Below are 21232 nucleotides of genomic sequence, written 5' to 3' on the forward strand. Positions count from 1 at the left end.
ATCTGGGGCCCTGGGGGGACTGTGTTTTGAGGTAGAGGCACCAAAGTTTCAGTATAGTATCCAGTGCCTCTCCCCGAAATACCCCCCAAGTTTCAAAAGGATTGGACCAGGCGATCCAATTTTATGAGCCCCAAAAGAAGGGGCCCTTATCCTTCATTATTTCCTATGGAAGGCAGCATTTTAAAAGGTGTGCGGTCCCTTTAAATGTGATGGCCAGAACTCCCTTTGGAGATCAATTACGCTTGTCACAGCCTTGATCTGGGCTCCACCCTTAATGTCTCCTGGCTCCACCCCCAAAGTCCCCAGATATTTCTTGAATTGGACTTGGCAACCCTACTTGGGGAGCATAGGATTGCCAAGTCCCGCCCTCCCCCCGGTCATCCATGGGGTATGGGGGTCGGGTTGCCAGATCCAGGTTGGGAAATTCCTGGAGATTTGAGGATGGAGCCTGGGGAGGACGGAGACCTCTGTAGGGTACAAGGCAACCTTCCAAAGCAGTCATTTTCTTCAGGGGAACTGATCTCTGTAGTCTGAAGATGAGCTATAAGTTCAGGGGATCTCCAGGTCCCATCTGGAGGCTGGCATCCCAAGGAGGGCAGGGTTTGGGGAGGGTAGGGACCTCCGTGGGGTACTGTTCCATAAAGTCCACCCTCCCAAGCAGCCATTTTCTCTGGGGGAACTGATTTCCATGGCCTGGAGATCAGCCGTAATTTGGGGAGATCTCCAGGCCCCACCTGGAGTCCAGCAACCCTGCAAAAAGATTTCTTTCTCTTTCTCTCTCACCCGCCTTGAGGCGTCTTTTCCCAGACCACCCGTATTTACTATCTGCCCCATCAGGAAAAAAATTATATGGAAACAAAAGGGGGAAATGTTGAATTTGCAGGTCAAAAATTATTCTATATTGATTTCGTTGTCGATAGCTGAGAAGAATATGGCGGGGGTGGGGGTGGGGAATGCCTATACACCTCTTAGAAAAGCTGTCGATGCCACACAAAAAATGGAGTTTTGGTGCACCGAAAGAAGGGAAAACGAGGGGGATTCCTATAGCGCTGAAATGTGTTGCTAAGAGACCTCTTCCATTACAGAGAGGGGGAGCAGAGAGTGAGTGAGAGACTAAAATAAGCGCTGCTACTTAAAGGCCAAGAATGCGGTGATATCTTCTGGGGAATGAAGAGAATCCCCCCCCCCCCACTCCAGCCAGTTCTGTTCAATCTGGAACATTTTTTTTTTGTTTGAATGTTTGCTGAAATGTTTGCTTGCAATGCGACGGGAGGCTGAGGACATTCCATTCCTTCGCCTCCAGAGAGCCGTCTTGTGAACACTTCAGCTTTCCCTCCGCGCTAAACAAACCTCTGCGGACCAACAAGTCGGCATGGAGCTCCGCGCAACTTTACAATAATAATAAAAACAAACTTCTCCCCCGTGAAGGTGTCTTGCTGCTTCTGTGCTCCCACACAGCGAGGGAAAGAGGAGAAGCTCTTGTGACGCTTAGAAAGAAACTTTAATTCAGGGCTGTCAAACTCATTTGTTGTGAGGGCCGGATCTGACATAAATGAGACCTTGCTGGCCGAGTCATGTCGGGCCGGGGCGTATGTGGACCTATTTAAGATTAGGTAGCAGAGATATAAGCTTTATAAAGAACGCGGACAAACATGATTAAAGATTTTTTTTTTTAAAAAAACTTAAAATAGAACATGCTTAAAACATTAGCACTCCTTGGTCTTAAAGGTGCTTTCTTTGTATCTCTCCCATGGGATCCAGGGAACTGGGCAAAGGAAGCTCTTTCTTTATTTAAGCTCCTTCCTTTATTTATTCAATTTATATCCCGCCCTCCCCACCGAGGCGGGCTCAGGGCGGCTTCCTTCTCCAGGGGACCAGGAACCTCAGCCTATAGAAGAAAGAGAGGCTTGGCTCAGTAGCTCTGCTGTGTGATTGAGAGAGCCTGGCAAAGCAAGCTCTCCCTCCTTCCTTCCTCCCCAAGGCAGAAGCCTCAGCCAACGGAGAAAATAGAGACTTTGTTCTTTAGCTCCTGTGCGACTGAGCAAGCCTTGCAAACAAAGCTGTTATGCAGAAGGAAGCACAAGAGAGGGAGAAGGAAGCAGATGCCAGCCAGTTACTCGGGGGCCTAATAGGAGACCTCAGAGGGCCTGATTCAGCCCCTGGGCTGCATATTTGACACCCCTGCTTTAATTTTTTCATCGGCTGTGACGTCATCACACCAGCGATGTCGTGCGCCAGCCACTCTACGAGTTGCCAGGAAAACTCTATGGTTTCCCCTGGACGCTCTAGCAATTTGGGAGGGAAAACTCTCTGGTAGATATTGCACCACAGAGTTTTCCCTCCCAAATTGCTAGAGCATCCGGGAAAACCACAGAGTTTCCCCAGAAGTTCCTAGAGCGGCCGGCACACGACATTGGGGGAGGATTTCCCCTGCTGGCCCAATGCGGGCCGGCGGGTTAGGAACCTCCTGGGCGGGGGTACCCTGCCCCAGGAACTTGGCAACCCTATTCTCCAGACTGCAGCTGAGCTCCAGTTCTCCTTCCAAAAATGGCAGTGTCGGATGGGGGGGCTCTCCCACTCCTCTTTCCAGGCTCTGCCCCCAGATCTCCAGAGGTTTCTCCACAGCAGTGTCTCTAGCAGGTGCAGGGATTCCTCTGGAGGATTCTCCACAGCGAAATCAACACTGTGACCCGTTGGCCGCAGTCTGACTGACCTGAACGGAATTTTATCTTTCTCCTGGTCTGTGGCCATAACAAATGTCCTGCCCAGGAAGAAAATGTGTGTGTGTGTTCAGTGTGTATGTTGTGAGTAGCGATTAGACAGGCTTGGTGCCAAGAGGAGCAAACAAAAAACATTGGTTTTCTCTCTGGGGCAAGCGCAGCCAGGACGGGAGGGGGCTGGAGGGGCAGATTGTCAGAAAAAGGTACTGAAGCTCGGGGGCATGGGGATGCCTGAGTGGGGGTGGCGGAAGAGAGAGACAGGACAATATTTCTATAGGGATGGAGAAGGTGGAGAAAGAAGTCCTTTTCTCCCTTTCTCACAATACAAGAACTCGTGGGCATCCAATGGAATTGCCGAGCAGTCGGGTTAGAACGGATAAAAGGAAGTCCTTCTTCACCCAAAGGGTGGTTAACGTGTGGAATTCACTGCCACAGGAGGTGGTGGCGGCTCCAAGAGGGGAATGGATAAGCATATGGAGCAGAGGTCCGTCAGTGGCTGTTAGCCACAGCTTATTGTTGGAACTCTCTGTCTGGGGCAGTGATGCTCTGTATTCTTGTGCTGGGGGGGGGGCACAGTGGGAGGGCTTCCAGCCCCTCTGGTGGACCTCTTGATGGCACCTGGGTTTTTGGCCACTGTGTGACACAGAGTGTTGAACTGGATGGACCATTGGCCTGATCCAACATGGCTTCTCTTATGTTCTTATGTGACACAGAGTGTTGAACTGGATGGACCATTGGCCTGATCCAACATGGCTTCTCTTATGTCTTTATGTCTGAGGCAGTGATGCTCTGTATTCTTGGTGCTGGGGGGGGGGCACAGTGGGAGGGCTTTTAGTGTCCTGTCCCCACTGATGGACCTCCTTATGGCACCTCGGTTTTTGGCCACTGTGTGACACAGAGCGTTGGACTGGATGGGCCATTGGCTTGATCCAACATCGCTTCTCTTATGTCTGGGGCAGTGATGCTCTGTATTTGTGCTGGGGGGGGGGCACAGTGGGAGGGCTTCTAGCTCTACTGGTGGACCTCTTGATGGCGCCTGGTTTTTTTGGCCACTGTGGGACACAGAGAGTTTGACTGGATGGGCCATTGGCCTGATTCAACATGGTTTCTCTTATGTTCTTATTACAATTCTCCAAGGAACCTTGCCTTTTCTCCATAAAGCCTGCCGGAGCGACCTGGGACCAGTCACAGTTCTCTCTGAGTGGTTCTCTCAAGAGCTCTTTCAGCCCCACCCACCTCACAGGGTGTCTGTTGTGGGAAGGGGAAGGGAAGGAGATTGTAAGCTTCTCTGAGACTCCGAGTGAAGGGCGGGGTTTAAATCCAACTCTTCTAGTTCTAGTCGTTCTGGATGGTGGTGCTAATGTGGCCCATTGAGTATTTTGAAGGAAAGAACAAACTGTTCCTGTGGTGTTCATGTACATTTTTTTTTACAAAAAAAAAGCCTCATGAAGGAACAGAAGGAAATGGATTTAGCAGCCCCACACTAATGGGTTACCTTTTGAGGTCTGCAAATCCTTAAGAACTCTCTGTCTCCCAAATGCACTGCAATTACAATGGAGCATAATTTGTATGAGAGGCAGGCAGAGTTCTAAGAACTCTCTCGCCTTTGCATCACAAAAGCCAAGCATATTTTTGACATTCGGCCGCTTCCAACGTTAGCGGCGGCAGCGACTGTATTATCGGATTGTTTGGGGGAGGGGGATGACTGGCGTGGATGAAATTTTTAAGGGTGATGTCACTTCATTCTAAAATGAGGGCTTGTGCCAAGACGGACCGTGTGCCCGCTCGCATTACCAGACAATTCTTTTCGCACCCCCCCCCCTCCGGTCCATAATTAGCAGGTGCCGTGTTAAATAAGACTTGGAGTAGCATGCAAATCGAGGGGCTTAACTCAAATGCCGATCTTTATCCCAGCACCGGAGTGCATACTCTCTGACATATCTCAGATGAAAATAACATTTGTTTAATTTAAGGGATGGGAGATTAGATGCTCATTGCACAGACGGCATAAACGGAGCACTTTGGGGTCTGAGGGTTGGCATATGCCAAAGCAGGGATTTTATTTTTTTAGCAGGAATGCGCAGGAACACAGTTCTGGCTGGCCTGGTGTCTGGGGGTGTGGCCTAACATGTAAATGAGTCCCTGCTGGGCTTTTTCTACAGAAAAGCCCTATGTGAAACAAGGGCGATGTCAGGGGTGTGTGGCCTAATATGCAAATGAGTTCCTGCTGGCCTTTTTGTGCCCCAAAAGCCCTGCTCCAAAGAACGTTAGACACCTCAGTGCGTACACTTTGGTGCCATCAGAAAGGTGCATTTAGTCAAACAAAACAAAATCCAGCTGCAACACATCTGCAGGTTGAACATTTCATCCGGGGTTGCCAACTCCAGACTGAGAAATACCTGGAGACTTGGGGGGTGGAGTCTGAGGATGGGGGGTGGGGAGGGGCGTCAACTGAGATAAAAATTCCATAGAGTCCACCTTCCAAAGCGGCCATTTCCCCCAATGCCATCTAAGTTTTTTTTTTTAATCGCACTTTTAACATGATTTGCCTCCAAGGAGCTCAAAGTTGCATTATTTATCCACACAACAACCCTGCGAAGTAGGTGAGCTGGCCTAAGGTTTCCTTTGTGACTGAGCAGGGATTTGAACTGGTATCTTCCCCCCCCCCCCAAGCAGATCCAGGTAGGAGCACCTTCAGCATAAGCTAACAAAGTTATAGCCAATGACCAGGGTTTACAATCTCATTTCCTTTCCCCTCTCCACAACAGGCACCCTGTGAGGTTAGGTGGGGCTGAGAGAGCTCTTCTGAGAACTGCTGCTAAGAGAGGAGCTCTTTCAAGAACTGTGACTGACCCAAGGGCACTCAGCAGGCGTGTGTGGAGGAGTGGGGAATCCAACCCGGTTCTCCCAGATTACAGTCAGCGCCCTTAACCACGACACCAGACTGGCTCTAATGCCACAGAATCCACCCATCAAAGCTGCCATTTTCTCCAGGGGAACTGATCTCCAGAAGATCTCCAGGCCTCACCCAGAAATTATTCCAGGAGATCTCCAGGCCTCACCCAGAGGCAGCAAGCCTAGGCAGAGTTGCCAATCTCCAGGTGATGGCTGGGGATCCCTGGGATCTCCAGATGACAGAGATCAGTTCCCCTGGAGAAAAAGGAAGGTGGACTCTATGGCAGTGTACCCCACTGAAGCCCCTCCCCCCCAAACTCCATCCTTCTCAGGCTCCACCCCTCTCCCCCCAAATCTCCAGGTGTTTATCCACCTGGAGCTGGGAACCCTAGGAAAGCAGGAAGGGTTTCTCTCAAATGCAAGTGTGTGAAGTTCCACCATACAGCAACTGCTGATGCCTTGGGCAAAAGATAAGTCAAGGAGGGACGGTGGCTCAGTGGTAGAGCATCTGCTTGGTAAGCAGAAGGTCCCAGGTTCGATCCCCGGCATCTCCAACTAAAAAGGGTCCAGGCAAGTAGGCGTGAAAAACCTCAGCTGGAGACCCTGGAGAGCCGCTGCCAGTCTGAATAGACAAGACTGACTTTGAGGGATCCAGGAGGGTCTGATTCAGTAGAAGGCAGCTTCATATGTTCAAGACTCTTAACCATTGACTTACATCTGGATAGTAGTCTGCGGTGGGCACCAAGCGCTCAATCAAGGCCTCCAGCGATCCAGAGACGAGACTCCCATCTTGATAAGTGGGATCGCCGCTCCTCTCTCCCGTGTCTGGCTGGACTTGGCCGCTGCATCCAGAACCGAGCATGCTGGAAAATATTGGCGTCTGGGGCATAGTTTCCTGCAAAAGGAGGAAAGAAGAGGATGGACGTAAGTCCTTCAAAATGCCTTTTTTTAAACAGGATTCTTTGTGCCTTTCAAAAGCCAAATGCAATCCACAGAGTGTCTTTTATTAGGCCCAGCCAAAATGGCACCAAATGCCTTTCCCAGTTTTTTTTTAAAAAAACCCAGCTAAGCCCTATTAAGTGCAAGATACAAGATATGTATATATAATACACTGCATATTTATTTATTGCCATTAAAAAGAGGGTGATTTGGATCCCGAATTTCCATCAGCGGATATGGTATCTTTTTTTTAAGTCACACATTCCTCATCTTATACTGCATGCTAGGAGGGTGACTTTTGCTCCTCAAATAAAGGGTTTGGAAACAACCGACGTAACTAGGGGAAGAAATATCTGAGCTTTAGATATACTGTCTGTGCTCGAAAAACTTCTTCACTGTCTTCTTTTCATTGCAGTGGATAGAACAGCATGCAAGGGTAAAAATAAAATCACAACTGTAAATAATAATCCCTTTAAAAATAAAATCACGACTGTAAATAATAATCCCTTTCTCACACTCTCTCCCTCTCTCTTACACACACACAGAGGCAGCTAAATACTCGGTTAAAGCATACAGATTAAATGCCAATTTAAGAGTTTGACAGAACAGTTTGCTTTTAGAATCATATAATCATAGAGTTGGAAGGGACCTCCAGGGTCATCTAGTCCAACGCTCTGCACAATGCAGGAAACTCACACAAATTCCCACAATAATGTGGGAATTCATTATTTGGAATATCGGGGCTTGACACCCCTGAATTCACAGGATCTTCATTGCTGTCAGATGGCCATCTAGCCTCTGTTTAAAAACCTCCAAGGAAGGAGAGCCCACCACCTCCTGAGGAAACCTGTTCCACTGAGAAACCGTTCTAACAGTCAGGAAGTTTTTCCTAAGGTTGAGCCGGAAACTCTTTTGATTTAATTTCAACCCATTGGTTCTGGCCCTACCTTCCAGGGCCACAGAAAACAATTCCACACCATCCTCTATATGATAGCTCTTCGGGTACTTCAAGATGGTGATCATATCATCTCTCAGCTGCCTCCTCTCCAGGCTAAATATGCCCAACTCCTTCAACCTTTCTTCGTAGGACTTGGCCTCCAGACCCCTCACCATCTTTGCTGCCCTCCTATGGATCTGCTCCAGCTTGTCTATATCCTTAAAATGCGGTGCCCAAAACTGAACATAATACTCCAGGCGAGGCCTTACCAGAGCAGAGTAAAGCGATACCATCACTTCACGTGATCTAGACACTAGACTTCTGTTGATACAGCCCAAAATTGCATTTGCCCTTTTTAGCCACCACAAAACATTTTAAACTGATGGATTGTAGGGTTGCCAACTCCCGGTTTGGAAGTTTCTGGGGATTTGGGGTGGAGTTTGGGCCGGGCGAGGTTTGTAGAGGGGAGAGACCTCTGAGGGGTTTAATGCAGCAGAATCCATTTTCCCCAGGGGAAAGGATCGCCATAGTCTAGAGATCGTGTAATTCTGGGCAATCTCAAGGCCCCACTTGGAGGCTGGCAACCCTGGGTGGATGGAGCGATGTCTCTCTGCGGGGTCTCACTCAGGAGAGAGGTCAACTGCAATGACAGCAAAGCTCCATGTGAAGTAGCCCCTCTGCACTCCCACCGATTTTAAAAAAGCGGCGAGATCTGAGGTGCGACAATTGTAACGTGGGACTCAGGGATGCCAGCCTCCAGGTAGGACCTGGGGATCCTTGGAATCGCAGCTTATCTCCAAACAACAGAGATCCTTCCCCCTGGAGAAGATGGATGCTTTGGAGGGGGGACTCTATGGCGCTGCACCCCCCTGAGGTCCCTGGTCTCCCCAGGCTCCACCCCCAAACCTCCAGGAGTTTCCCAACCTGGATCTGGTGATGTCGGCTTTCCATCTCCCTAAGGGTTGCCAAGTCCAATTCGGAAGATATCTGAGGACTTTGGGGGTGGAGCCAGGAGACTTTGGGGGTGGAGCCAGGTGACTCTGGGGGTGGAGCCAGGAGCATGGTTGTGACAAGCATAACTGAACTCCAAAGGGAGTGCTGGCCATCACATTGAAAGGGACCAAGCACCTTTTAAATGCTTTCCCTCCATTGGAAATGATGAAGGATAGGGGCACCTTCTTTGGGGGCTCATGGAATTGGACCCCCTGGTCCAATATTTTTTGAAACTTGGAGGGTGTTTTGGGGAGAGGCACTGGATGCTTTGCTGAAAATCTGGTGCCTCTACCTGAAAAAACAGCCTCTCCAAAGCTCCAGATACCCACAGATCAATTCTTCATTATTTGGGAATCAAACTTCATAGGGAATAATGGAGTTCCCAGCAGACATTTCCCTCCCCCCTCCCGCTTTCTGATGACCCTGAAGTGGGGGGAGGGCCTCCAAACCGGGGGATCCCCTGCCCCCACCTGGGGATTGGCAACTCTAATCCCCCTTCGGCATCCAGGGGACACTGGGCAGCCCTACGGGAGAGAAAGCGTTTCCAAGAGGACCCAGTCGAGCCATTCATGGGAGAGCCCTAAAGGAAACCAATTCTATTTCGCTCAGACTGAAGTAGACCTTCAATTTTGGTGGGCTGCCGTGTTGGTCTGAAGCAGCAGAACAACGTTTGAGTCCTGTGGCACCTTTAAGACTAATCAAATTTTATTCTGGGGACCAGCTTTCGTCTGCAGGCACACTTTTTCAGACACTTTGACAACAATGCAGCTTGTCTGTTCTGGGCTTTGACGCATGGATGGTTCTAGAACTAGCTGAAGATGCGTCTGTGGCGGGCCTGGCATGCCATCTGCCTCAGAGAGGGCCTTCTGTTGAGACGGTTGGCTTCTGGAACACCGAGAGCCCCCCGTTGCTAGGGTGACAACATCAACACCAGCGAAGGCTCACGGGGAGAAATGACAGTTGGGCGAAGAGAGCAGGAGACCGAGTCTGGCAAATTCTCTCTGGGCACGGGCAACGGGAGACAGATTAGAACCAAAGAATGCCACGTGAGCCAGGCTGCCTGCTCATCTTACCGCTTAAGCGGTGTTTCTGTCACGGTGAGTGTAAACACAACCTGGCATCATTTTTGTGTGCGTGTTCTCTTCCTGCTTCGTCTCATGGAAGAGCACTGTACGGGGCTCTTGACCCTGTAAATGGGGCCCGTTCTCTCCCCCTCCTCCAGCCATCAAACGCCGGTATGTGTCAAGTGGATGACTGCAAATACGTGCCACCTCAAAGCAAATTTGCATGGTGGGCGATGACAAATGAGTCGCTATGAGTTGCTTCAATCCCAGTGATGGCTAAACATGAATGTCAGAGAGATGAGGTGTCGGGTCCCCTCCGTACGGTTTCTCAGCAGATCTTGTTTACTACTTTGAGCACTGAAGGTTATCAAGCTGCGTACGAGGAAGATTGGCTGCTGAAAGGAAGCACCAGCCCGCTGAGGTGACACGAGTTCTCTTCCTTCATGGCCGCCGTGGCCCTAACTACAACTTCTGTTGGCAAATAACATTGTTGGATCACTTGTGTCAACCCTCTATGAGGCTATTAAAATGTTTGGTATCATGGATGTAGGAATGCCCAGGGCTTTGAGAGCCAGTTTGGTGTAGTGGTTAAGTGCGCGGACTCTTTTCTGGGAGAACCGGGTTTGATTCCCCACTCCTCCACTTGCACCTGCTGGAATGGCCTTGGGTTAGCCATAGCCCTGGCAGAGGTTGTCCTTGAAAGGGCAGCTGCTGTAAGAGCTCTTTTAGCCCCACCCACTTCACAGGGTGTCTGTTGTGGGGGAGGAAGGTAAAGGAGATTGTGAGCCGCTCTGAGACTCTTCGGAGTGGAGGGCGAGATATATATCCAATATCTTCTTCTTCTATCTTCTTTTTTTTAATAACAGGAACTCCTTTGCCTATTAGGCCACCCACCCCTGAGGTAGCCAATCCTCCTGGAGCTTACAGTAGGCCCTGGACTAAGAGCCCTGTCAGCTCCAGGAGGAGTAGCTGCCTCAGGGGTGTGTGGCCTAATAGGCAAAGGAGCTCCTGCTACACAAAAAAGCCCTGAGAATTCCACACTCTTCTCAGTGTGTTGCCCCCCCCCCCAGGTTGCCAGCTCTGGGTTGGGCAATACCTGGAGATTTGGGGGTGGAGCCTGGGAAGGAACCTCAGCGTGGTCCAATGCCACAGAGTCCCCCCTTCCAAGCAGCCATTTTTTCCAGGGGAGCTGATCTTGGCCACCTGGAGATCAACTGTAATAGTGGGAGATCTCCAGGTGCCACCTCGAGGTTGGCATCCCTGGTTGCTTGGGTGGCTCAAATTGGGACAGCCCTTGAGGCGGGAATCCAGTCCCCTTCTGGGCTAGGGTTGCCAGGTCCGAATCAAGAAATATCTGGAGCCAGGAGCAAGGGTGTGACAAGCACAATTGAATTCCGAAGGGAGTTCTGGCCATCACGTTTAAAGGGACCTGTGCTGTTGTCCTGCTCTAGAGCGGGCTTAAGACATCTGTTGTCCCGTTGTGTTCTGTATTTTACTAGTAATAAGCTCCGGCTCAATTATGAGAAGTCCAAAATCTTAGTTTTCTCAAAAAAGTGGAGACTTTACAAATGGGTTACTGATGGTAAAGAGATAGAGCAAGTCAACTATTTTAAATACTTAGGTGTTTATTTTCAATATAATGTGACTTGGCCTACCCATCGCAAGAATTCAGTAAAGACAGCTAACATCAGTGCATCTGCCATAGCTCACTTTTTTTTTATGGCAGAGGTAACCAATTTGTGCCAGCTGCCATAAAAATATTCAAAGCCAGAGTGATTTCACAACTTCTGTATGGCATCCCAATCTGGATTGGATCTTATGAATGTGCTATCGAACGTGTCCAATCCAAATTCTTGCGTAAAATTCTGGGCATGCCAAAATGTGTCCCGTATGCAGTTATCTGCTTAGAAACGGGCATGTCTTTAATGGTTACTAGTGCATGGCTCATGACCTTCAAATTCTGGCTACACTTGCACTACAACTCTGAACCGGGGAACTATATCTCTCAAATGCTCTCTGAATTTAATTTGTCAAATTGGTCAGCACGTATTGAGAGAAAAATCAAAGCAATGGGTTTATCCCTAGAACTGTTGTCCATGCCGTCCTTCACCACCGCAGTCCAACAAATTAAAAACAGGTTGCTAGATACTGAGCGCCAAGACCTGTACAGTCTGGCTAAGAAAACTTGTTCCCCACTTAGTTTTGAGATCTCTCAGTACTGGGGAAATGGCCTCATATCTATCCCTCTTGCAGATGCCACAGCAGCGTAGAGCTTTTTCCCTTGCCAGATGCAACGCCATGCCCTCCGCCATTCTTTATGGCAGATTTAACAAGACAGCCTACTCAGTCAGAGACTGTCTCTGTAAGCAAAAATGTGTGGAGTCAGTTACTCATATTCTTCTGTATTGTAGTTTGTATACAGCTCTTCGTCACAAGTATTTGCATCCTCTTTTAATTAGCATGGTTGATTGATCTGATGCACTTAAGGTCTATAATCTTTTGAACGATACTTCATCTAGTGTCACTGAGGAAGTGGCTAAGTTTCTTTATTCTGTTTTAAAGGCACGCCAGAGGATCTCATAGAAATAGTTTATGTTTATGCTTTTCCTGATGTATATGTATGCAATCGTTCCATTTTATCTTCTTTTTAACCAATTTGCTCTGATATATGTATCTCTCTATATATTTTATGCCAATAAAGGCTAACTTAACTCGACTTGACCTTTTAAATGTCTTCCCTCCGTTAAATAACTTCTCTCCTTCCTCCTTTTAAATGCCTTCCATTCGTGCACCTTTTAAATGCCACTTCTCTTTGAGCTCATAGAATTGGACCCCCTGGTCCGGTCTTTATGATACTTGGGGCCTGTTTTATGCAGAGACACCAGATGCTATGCTGAAAATTTGGTGCCTCTATTTCAAAAAAACAGCCCCCTAGAGCCCCCCAAAACAGCCCACACGGATCAGTTCTCCATTATACCCTATAGGAATTGGTCTCCACAGGGTATAATCGAGTGCCCAACAGACACTACCCTTTCTGATAACCCTGAGGCTGGGGGAGAGCCTCCAAACTGGGGGATCCCCTGCCCTCACCTGAGGATTGGCAACCCTATGGGCAAGACTAAGCTGTATGCCCAAGCCTGCTCTGTTTCTTTCTATTCTTCCTGCCAATTGCAGTGATTTTGCTATATAAAAGTAAAAGGTAAAGGAAAGGTCCCCTGTGCAAGCCCCAGTCGTTTCCGACTCTGGGGTGACGTCGCTTTCACAGGGTTTTCACGGCAGACTTTTTGCAGGGTGGTTTGCCATTGCCTTCCCCAGTCTTTTTACATTCCCCCCACCCAGCAAGCTGGGGACTCATTTGACCAACCTTGGAAGGCTGAGTCAACTTGGAGCCGGCTACCTGAACCAGCTTCCGCTGGGATTGACTTCCGGTCATGAGCAGAGGGCTCCGACTGCAGTACTGCAGCTTTACCACTCTGCGCCACGGGGCTCTTGCTATATAAAACAAGAGCCAAAATGTTAAGTTCCCTTTTAAGGAAAGCTCTTACAAAATCATCCTTAGCATTTACGGCGACATTCGGAAAGCTTGCTTGAGCCCGGCCCCCAGCAGACCCTTCCATACCAGTTAACTTGCCCATTAAATAGCTCTTCCAAGATCCTAAATACATCCTGCCCCAGCTGTTTCCAAGCCAGAACGTGGAATGCCCTTAATAGTAAACAGCAGCCTCCCCTCCCACAGTTCCGGCCCACTGTCGTTCCGCACCCCCCAGCGTTTTGAAGTGACTCATCTTGAATGGGGAGAGGAAACAAAATGTACAGCGCCTAATTGGTGGGTAATTGAGAAATGAAACACGGCCCATTCCGTGCAAAACAACAACAAAAAATAGGGCTTCCTTTGTGATGCCCCGTGGAATTTCACCCATGTGCAGTCACAAGGTATCACTTGGGGAGCTCGCATGACATCTTGACAAAGGGGCCGTGCCTTTGGGAGGGGAGGGAGAGACAGAGAGACCTGGCTCTTTTCTCTTATGCAAGTTCTCTCTGTTTCTTCCTTTTAAGGTAGGTGGCGGGGTGGTTTTTAAAGAGCCACAAACGGACAGTGCATACCACCCAGCTGCTCATCTAGATGCATTCTCCAAACTGCAGAAGGGGGAAATGATCCGTTTCTCTCTCCTTTTCTTACACCACAACTTAGCGTCAGTCTTGGAAGCAGGTTCAGAACGGATGAACGTACGGCTTTGCGCACTGAGCGGCTTCACGTATGAGATTCACTGCCACGCGGTGCGGTGAGGGCCAGTCAGTGAGACAACTTAGACCGCGGGTCTATGAATGGCTGTAGCCAGGGGTCCTTTCACAGAAAAAGAGGTGCCCGAGCTCATTGGCACAACTCCTTTGCATATGCCACACACCCCTGACATCACTGACAGGTGTTCTAAATTAGATCAGCTCAGCATCTGTCTTAAAATGGTCCTTGAATTAGAATTGTCATCAGAAAACCTTGCTCCCATCATACTTTTCAAATTACTTTTTCCTCTGTGGCCACAGTGGCATGAGAAAGATTCCCATCTGTCTGCTTTGTATGTTTTGGTTATTTTCCCATTGTTTGTGTGTGTGTATGTGTGTGTGTGTGTGTGGGAAATATTAGAAAGTCTGTCAGCTCTTGGAGTTCAGCAAATTTCTCACATGGAGTTTGAACAATGGAGCCCAGAAGCAATTATTTGGAGCGGGGGGGGGGGGGGGAGAAAGAGCACAATAAAATTTAGAAGTTCTGGAGCTCAGCTCCTGTGAGCTCCTGCCCAAAATGAGGCCTGGCTGTAGCCATTTTAACTGCCACCTCCATGTTTAGAGGCAGCATATCTCCGAATTCCAGGTCCTATTTATTTATTTTTTAAATTTTAATTTACTTTTTACTCCACCTTTCTTCCCAGCATTCTCCTCTCCATTTTATCCTCAGCGCAACCCTGCAAGGAAGGTTAGGCTGAGCGAGCGTGACTGTCCAAAGGGGAGCTCCCATGGCATGAGTGGGGATTCGATTCTGGCTCTCCCAGATCCTACTTGACCAGTGCACCTCACTGGCTCTCTTGCCCAGGTGCAACCAGTGGGAAGGCTGTTGGAGAGAAAATGGCAGACTGGAAGGACCTTGGTTTGGATCCAACAGAGTAGTTGTTGAATAATGTGGGCCATCGAGTTGCAACAGACTCACAGCGACTCCTTAGGGTCTTCGAGGCAAGAGGTGATGGGCCATTCCCTTCTTCTGCATAGCAACTCCAGTCTTCCTTAGTGGCCTCCCATCCAAGTCCTAAATGTGGCCAACACATGAAGCTGCCTTATACTGAATCAGCCCATTGGTCCACCAAAGTATGTATTGTCTACTCAGACTGACAGCTGTTCTCTAGGAGAGCCAGTTTGGTGCAGTGGTTAAGTGTGCGGACTCTTATCTTGGAGAACCGGGTTCAATTCCCCGCTCCTCCACTTGCACCTGCTGGCATGGCCTTGGGTCAGCCATAGCTCTGGCAGAGGTTGTCCTTGAAAAGGCAGCTGCTGTGAGAGCCCTCTCCAGCCCCACCCACCCCACAGGGTGTCTGTTGTGGGGGAGGAAGGTAAAGGAGATTGTGAGCCGCTCTGAGACTCTTCAGAGTGGAGGGCGGGATATAAATCCAATATCTTCTTCTTCTTCCTCTGCTTGCACCAGCTAGCATGGCCTTGGGTCAGCCATAGCTCTGGCAGAGGTTGTCCTTGAAAGGGCAGCTGCTGTGAGAGCCCTCTCCAGCCCCACCCACCTCACAGGGTGTCTGTTGTGGGGGAGGAAGGTAAAGGAGATTGTGAGCCGGTTTGAGACTCTTCAGAGTGGAGGGCGGGATATAAATCCAATATCTTCTTCTTCTTCAAGCAAAGACATCTGATGTTGGGCATTGGACTAGTCAGGCCTATCCAGGCTTCTTAAATTAATTGCCATCAACTGACTTAGGGTGACCCTTCAAGAGGTTTCAAGCAAGAGGGGAGCAGAGATGGTTGGCTATTGCTTGCTTCTGCACAGCAACCGCAGGTCTCCTGTCCAAGTCCTGGCCATGACTGACCCTCCTTAGCTTTCCAACTCTGATGAGATCAGACTAGGTTGGGCTATTAGGGCAGCTAGAGCACTTGCTAGAACTCTAACCATTGCTTTTTAAACATTCCCTGTACTTATTATTTGCTTTTTCTGCGGATGGAAGTGTCGAAAACAAAATCTTGTCCCAGCAAGCCAGGACAAGGGGGTGAGCAGTTAGGTTCAAGGTCCGAGTGCCGTACAACAGACTGCCGACTGCTAATATAATGGGAACAAAATATTCTTGCAGTCACATGACTCAGTGTGAATTGTCCGTACAGTCCCCCTGTGTCCTGCGTTTGCACTCTACGGCGAAGATCAACCTCTGTGTGATCAGGGTTTCCCCGCCACCACCATTAGGAACTCGGCAATGAAAACCATTTTCTCCTTTGCCAAAGTTGGTCAGATCTCTTTATGTCCAGGGGGAAAAAAAATCCCCCTGTAAAGTCACCAGCGAGAAGAATGATTAACATCTGCTGTGATCCGGTACCTGTGCGTATCCCTTCAACATTTCTCTTCAGCTTCCTGTATTTATGTCTGTCTTGCCTTTCCTTGAGCAACTCAGGAAAGTGTATACAAAGTTCATCCCATATAGCAATAATCCTTACTACCGACAATGCCATGCCCAAACCTGCCCAACTGGCGTTGTGGTCAGATGGAGATTTGAACGGGAATTTTCCCGGTCTCTCACTAATACAGCTGTTGCGCTTGTGGCTTCAAAACCACTGGGGTGGGCACTTTGCAGAGTAGCATGAGCAAAAAACCCCAAACCCTTAAAGCTTGCCCTCTTTAAGTAGCGCCTGGGGGGGAGATCAGAATGAGTGAGGAGGGCAGGACCGAGCCTTACCCCAAAATGTCCCAGTTCCATGGCTCTTCTCCCCTCTCCCCTGTACAAACGCATAATATGACATAACTATTTCACTCCGTTGGTTGGAGAGAGCTCAGTTTTCAATGACCTCTCTACAGGTGCCATGATTTTATTGGAAGTTACCTAGGACCTGCCACGGTGCCTCCACTGTGTCACTTGCCCAAAGGTGTTTTTTTCTCCTTTTTTTGCCTTAGTCTACCAAGAGTGGGTTCTTTAAAAATCGGCCCCAGCTTTTCCGGGGTCAAGGCTGAAAATCTCCAGGGCTTATTCCGTCTGTCTCCTAGCAAAAGCTGGAATGCTGCAGAAGAAAATGCAAAGGGCTGATATCTTATTTTGAGAGAGCAACAAATTCGAGATAACCCCCCCCCACACACACACACACCAGCTCATGTACCCTCCTGAAGCCGCTCTGATTATATTTCTCCCCCTGCAGCCGACTGCTAAATCCAACAAACTGCATTATTATATGGGTCCCTTAAGAAAAATCTGTATAAAAACAGAGGGGAGGGGATTTAAAAGCTCCTGTTACCCCTGCAAAAGAATTTATTTTGACAGAACGAAGAAGCACTCTGCCAGCTCTCAATGCCAACCATCGTTTCCCCGCAACAGAATGGAAGCGTCGATCTATATCTGCAAGCCAGCCCAGGTTCTTAAACCTCGCATTAACCTGAGACGTGGCTATATAACATCAGAGAAGCGCCACCTGAAGCCGGGGGTTCCAGCTATATCACACCAGAGAAGTGCCACCCGAAGCCAGGACTCCAGCTATATCACACCAGAGAAGCGCCACCCGAAACCAGGACTCCAGCTATAGCACACCAGAGAAGCGCCACCCGAAGCCAGGGTTCCAGCTATATCACTCCAGAGAAGCGCCAACCGAAGCCAGGACTCCAGCTATAGCACACCAGAGAAGCGCCACCCGAAGCCAGGGTTCCAGCTATATCACTCAAGAGAAGCGCCAACCGAAGCCAGGACTCTAGCTATATCACACCAGAGAAGCGCCACCCGAAGCCAGGGTTCCAGCTATATCACTCCAGAGAAGCGCCACCTGAAGCCGGGGCTCCAGCTATGTCACTCCAGAGAAGCGCCACCTGAAGCCAGGGCTCCAGCTATACCACACCAGAGAAGCGCCACCCGAAGCCAGGGCTCCAGCTACATCACACTAGAAGAGTGCTACCCAAAGCCAGGGCTGCGGCTATATCACAGCAGAGAAGCGCTGCGAGTTTACTCTGTCTCCCTTGGAAGCACAAGGCAACAAAAACGTCCCTAACCGATTCTAGCAGACAGACAGAACAGAGGACTTTTCCTTACCCTCATTGTTTTCTGGAGGATGTACATAAGCTGGGGGTGGCGGTGGCGCGGGGTTCCCGGCAGCTTCGGAGAAGGGCTCCCCTTCCTAGCCGGGCATTGCCGCTTGAGAGGAGAGAGAGAGAAGCTCGCTCGGGCTGCAGCTCCTTTTCCCGCCAGCTCGGATCTAAACAAACAACTCCGGTTCATCGGAGCAAGAAAAAAAAAAAAGCCCCAGCGAGGCTGGGAGCTTCCCAGACTGGCTGTGACGTCAGTCCCTGGCTCGAGCGCCCGTTGGCTGAGAGAGAGCTCGTCTGGTTTCAAAAGGAGCATTTGGGGAAGTTCGCAGCCGCCGCCTTTTGTGCGCGGGGTGTGCCAGCTTTAAGCAGGAAGAGCCCACCCGCTTGCTTTTCCTTTGCAAGAAAGCGCTGCCACAGGTTAGAGGCGCAGGGGACACTCAGTTTCCCACCCCCCTCTTCTTTCTTCCTTGAAGCCCAGGGAAGCAGTGATGACTAAGTCTTCAAAATGGTCTTGCTTGCAAAGAACAGAGCGTGCCAGGGGTGTTGGCGGGGGGGAATATTTCCTTAATAGAAACAACAACAATATCCCAGAGTGACCCATCCCCTTTCCATGAAACTGACCTTGTTGCTCCCAACTGGTTCCTTGTTGCTGGAAACAGATGGCTGACTGAAGCTGTTTCTCAGAGCCCAGCTTGAAAACAGTGTCTTTGGCATGCACGCGAAACCGCAGAGTGACTTTGTGGCTGGTGACTTTTCCCCACGTGGGTGATCTATTTGTCCAACGCCATCAGAGCTTGTGGCATGTGTGAAGCTTCTGGAGAGCAAACCCTGGACCAGTTCCTCGCCTCCAAGGAGCTTACAATTTAAGTAAGGGAAGGGACAGATCCTCTGTGAATAGAATGCAAACTACCACTACATTGCCTCCGTGGCATTTCAACGCAATACCGTTGTGGAAGGAAAAGGTGTCCCTGTTCTGATAACTGAAGCTGTGTTTCATGCTCAGCTGAAAGCAAGCATCCCCAAAAGAGTTTCTGGCTCGACATTAGGAAGAACTTCCTGACCGTAAGAGCGATTCTTCAGTGGAACAGGCTTCCTGGGGAGATGGTGGGCTCTCCTTCCTTGGAGGTTTTTCAACAGAGGCTCGATGGCCATCTGACAGCGATGAAGATCCTGTGAATTTAGGGGGAGGTGTTTGTGAGTTTCCTGCATTGTGCAAGACTAGATGACCCTGCATTGGACTAGATGACCCTGGAGGTCCAACTCTAAGATTCTATGATGCTTCATTTTATTGGCTTTTCTTGCTCCTCTTCCCATCTCTGTCTTATGCACTAAGGACAGATTAAGACAGGGCGGCCGTGTTAGTCCGTCTGTAGCAGTAGAAGAGAGCAAGAGTTGAGAAGCACCTCAAAGGCTAACGAAATTCACGGCAAGGCATGAAATATTTTTTTTAAGTCACTGTTCACTGAAGAATTCTTCTACTCCTGTACTATAATATAGTGGGTTCGACGCAAGGAAGAGGCGAGGCGGTGGTGATCGTTGCTCTTTATTTCAGCGCAGTATAGTATAGGGCTGCACTCCAATACTGGAGAATGGGGCCAACTTATATACCCTTCAAGGCTCCCGTGATAGCTTGCCATTGGACCATTCAAACTGTCCAGGGGCTCGTGATTGGAGCAGGGCAACAGACATTTGGATCCTGCTGCCCATTGTTCCTGAGTCCCCAAGCACAGTCCTTAAGGTATCAAAGATTTCAGGTTTTCACGGCTGGTAACATCATTAGGGTTTGTAGAATCTTTCGGGATCAAGTGCCGTGTTCTACTGGAGAAAGTTTTCCTTCCAGACGTTTTGTTCTCAGCTGCGGAGAACATCCTCAGTGGCGTTGCAGCCGGAGCAGGCGCTCAGACCTTCTTGGCTGCTGTGCATTGAGTGGGGCCAGGGCTGCTGGAGAGCTGCTATTTCTAGGCTGGAGGGGGTATGATGAAAGGGCAATTGGTTTGTAGATGTGCCCATTGTTTGGTGGGGCTTCCTGGAAGGGTAGTGATAAGGAAACTGGCTGTTGAATGTTGAACACACAGTCCTTAAGGCTTTAATAAGCCAGGCAGGAACACATAGTAGTCTTCACTTTGGTCCGCATACACAACATGTACTGAGGGACCATCTTCTCCCACCCAGGAATTAAGATCACAGGGAATGGCTCTCCCGACCCACCAATCACAGAAGCTCATCTGGTGGATACATGGAAGAGGGCCGTTTTAATGGCAGCCCCATGATTTTGAAACATCCTCCCCAGGTAAATGAGATCCCTCCCCACAAACCCTCCTGCTCAGCGCAATGTTGAAATAGCCAGAAGATCATTCATATGGCGGTTGTGGGAGAACGAAGTAGAGACTCTCCGAGTACAGATAGGATGCCATGCAGAAGTTCATCCGTGGCTGCTAAGCTCCAGTGAAATCAATGGGACTTAAGCGTGATTCACTTAAGTTCAGTGCCAGCATTTCTTCAGTGGAATGTGAAGCCCAGTCCTTTAGGAGTTTATTCAGGAATAAGTTTAGGGAGTTTAGAACGCCAATTCTAACAACTGGAAGTGGGCCATCCTGAAAACTCTCTTCTGTTATAGGTTTGCCTGGTCCCAACTGGCCACTCGTGGGGGGTGGCCAGGGGTGGAATTCTAGCAGGAGCTTCTTTGCATATTAGGCCACACCCTCCTGATGTAGCCAATCCCTCAAGAGCTTACAAAAAAGAGCCTTGCAAGCTCTTGGAGGATTGGCTACATCAGGGGTGTGTGGCCTAATATGCAAAGGAGTTTCTGCTAGAATTCCACTGCTGGGGGTCGCGGAGGTAGGGTTGCCAGATCCAGTTTGGGAAACTCCTGGAGATTTGGGGATGGAGCCTGAGGAGGACAGGGCCCTCCCTCAGTGTGGGTACAATCAGGGTTTTTTTTTTTAACAGGAACGCACAGGAATGCAGTTATGGCTGACTTGGGGTCAGAAGTATGGCCTAACCCTAACTTTAATATGCAATTGAGTTCCGGCTGGGATTTTTCTACAAAAAGCCCTATTCAAAACAATGGTGACATCAGGGGTTGTGGTCTAATATGCAAATGAGTTCCTGCTGGGCTTTTTCTACAAAAGAAGCCTTGGGTACAATGCCAGAAAGTCCACCCTCTAAAGCATCCATTTTCTCCAGGGGAACTGATTTTTATAGTCTGGAGATGAGCGGTAATTCCAAGAGATCTCCAGGTCCCACCTGGAAGTTGGCATCCCTACTGACTTCCTGTTCAAGTCTCATTCCTTTCAATGGGCATTCACAGTAGACTTTCTTTAGGTATGATGGCCGAGACCATTAATCTCAAAGAGCAATTTCTAGAAATGTTTATTTTAATGTACTCGGTTTTTGAAGACAATTACAATTTCTAAGTACTTAATAA

The 21232-nt window shown here is 49.2% G+C and overlaps 1 protein-coding gene across 1 annotated transcript in view; it reads right to left on the bottom strand.

Moving 5' to 3' along the window:
- RASGEF1A (RasGEF domain family member 1A) overlaps positions 1 to 21232 on the bottom strand; it is a 157562-nt gene that overhangs the window by 55339 nt on the left and 80991 nt on the right. Inside the window, 1 exon segment of the mRNA XM_060241033.1 lies at positions 6331 to 6510. Coding sequence (XP_060097016.1) covers positions 6331 to 6510 — 180 coding nt within the window.

This window comes from Heteronotia binoei, chromosome 6, assembly GCF_032191835.1.
Source record: "Heteronotia binoei isolate CCM8104 ecotype False Entrance Well chromosome 6, APGP_CSIRO_Hbin_v1, whole genome shotgun sequence".
NCBI lineage: Eukaryota > Metazoa > Chordata > Lepidosauria > Squamata > Gekkonidae > Heteronotia > Heteronotia binoei.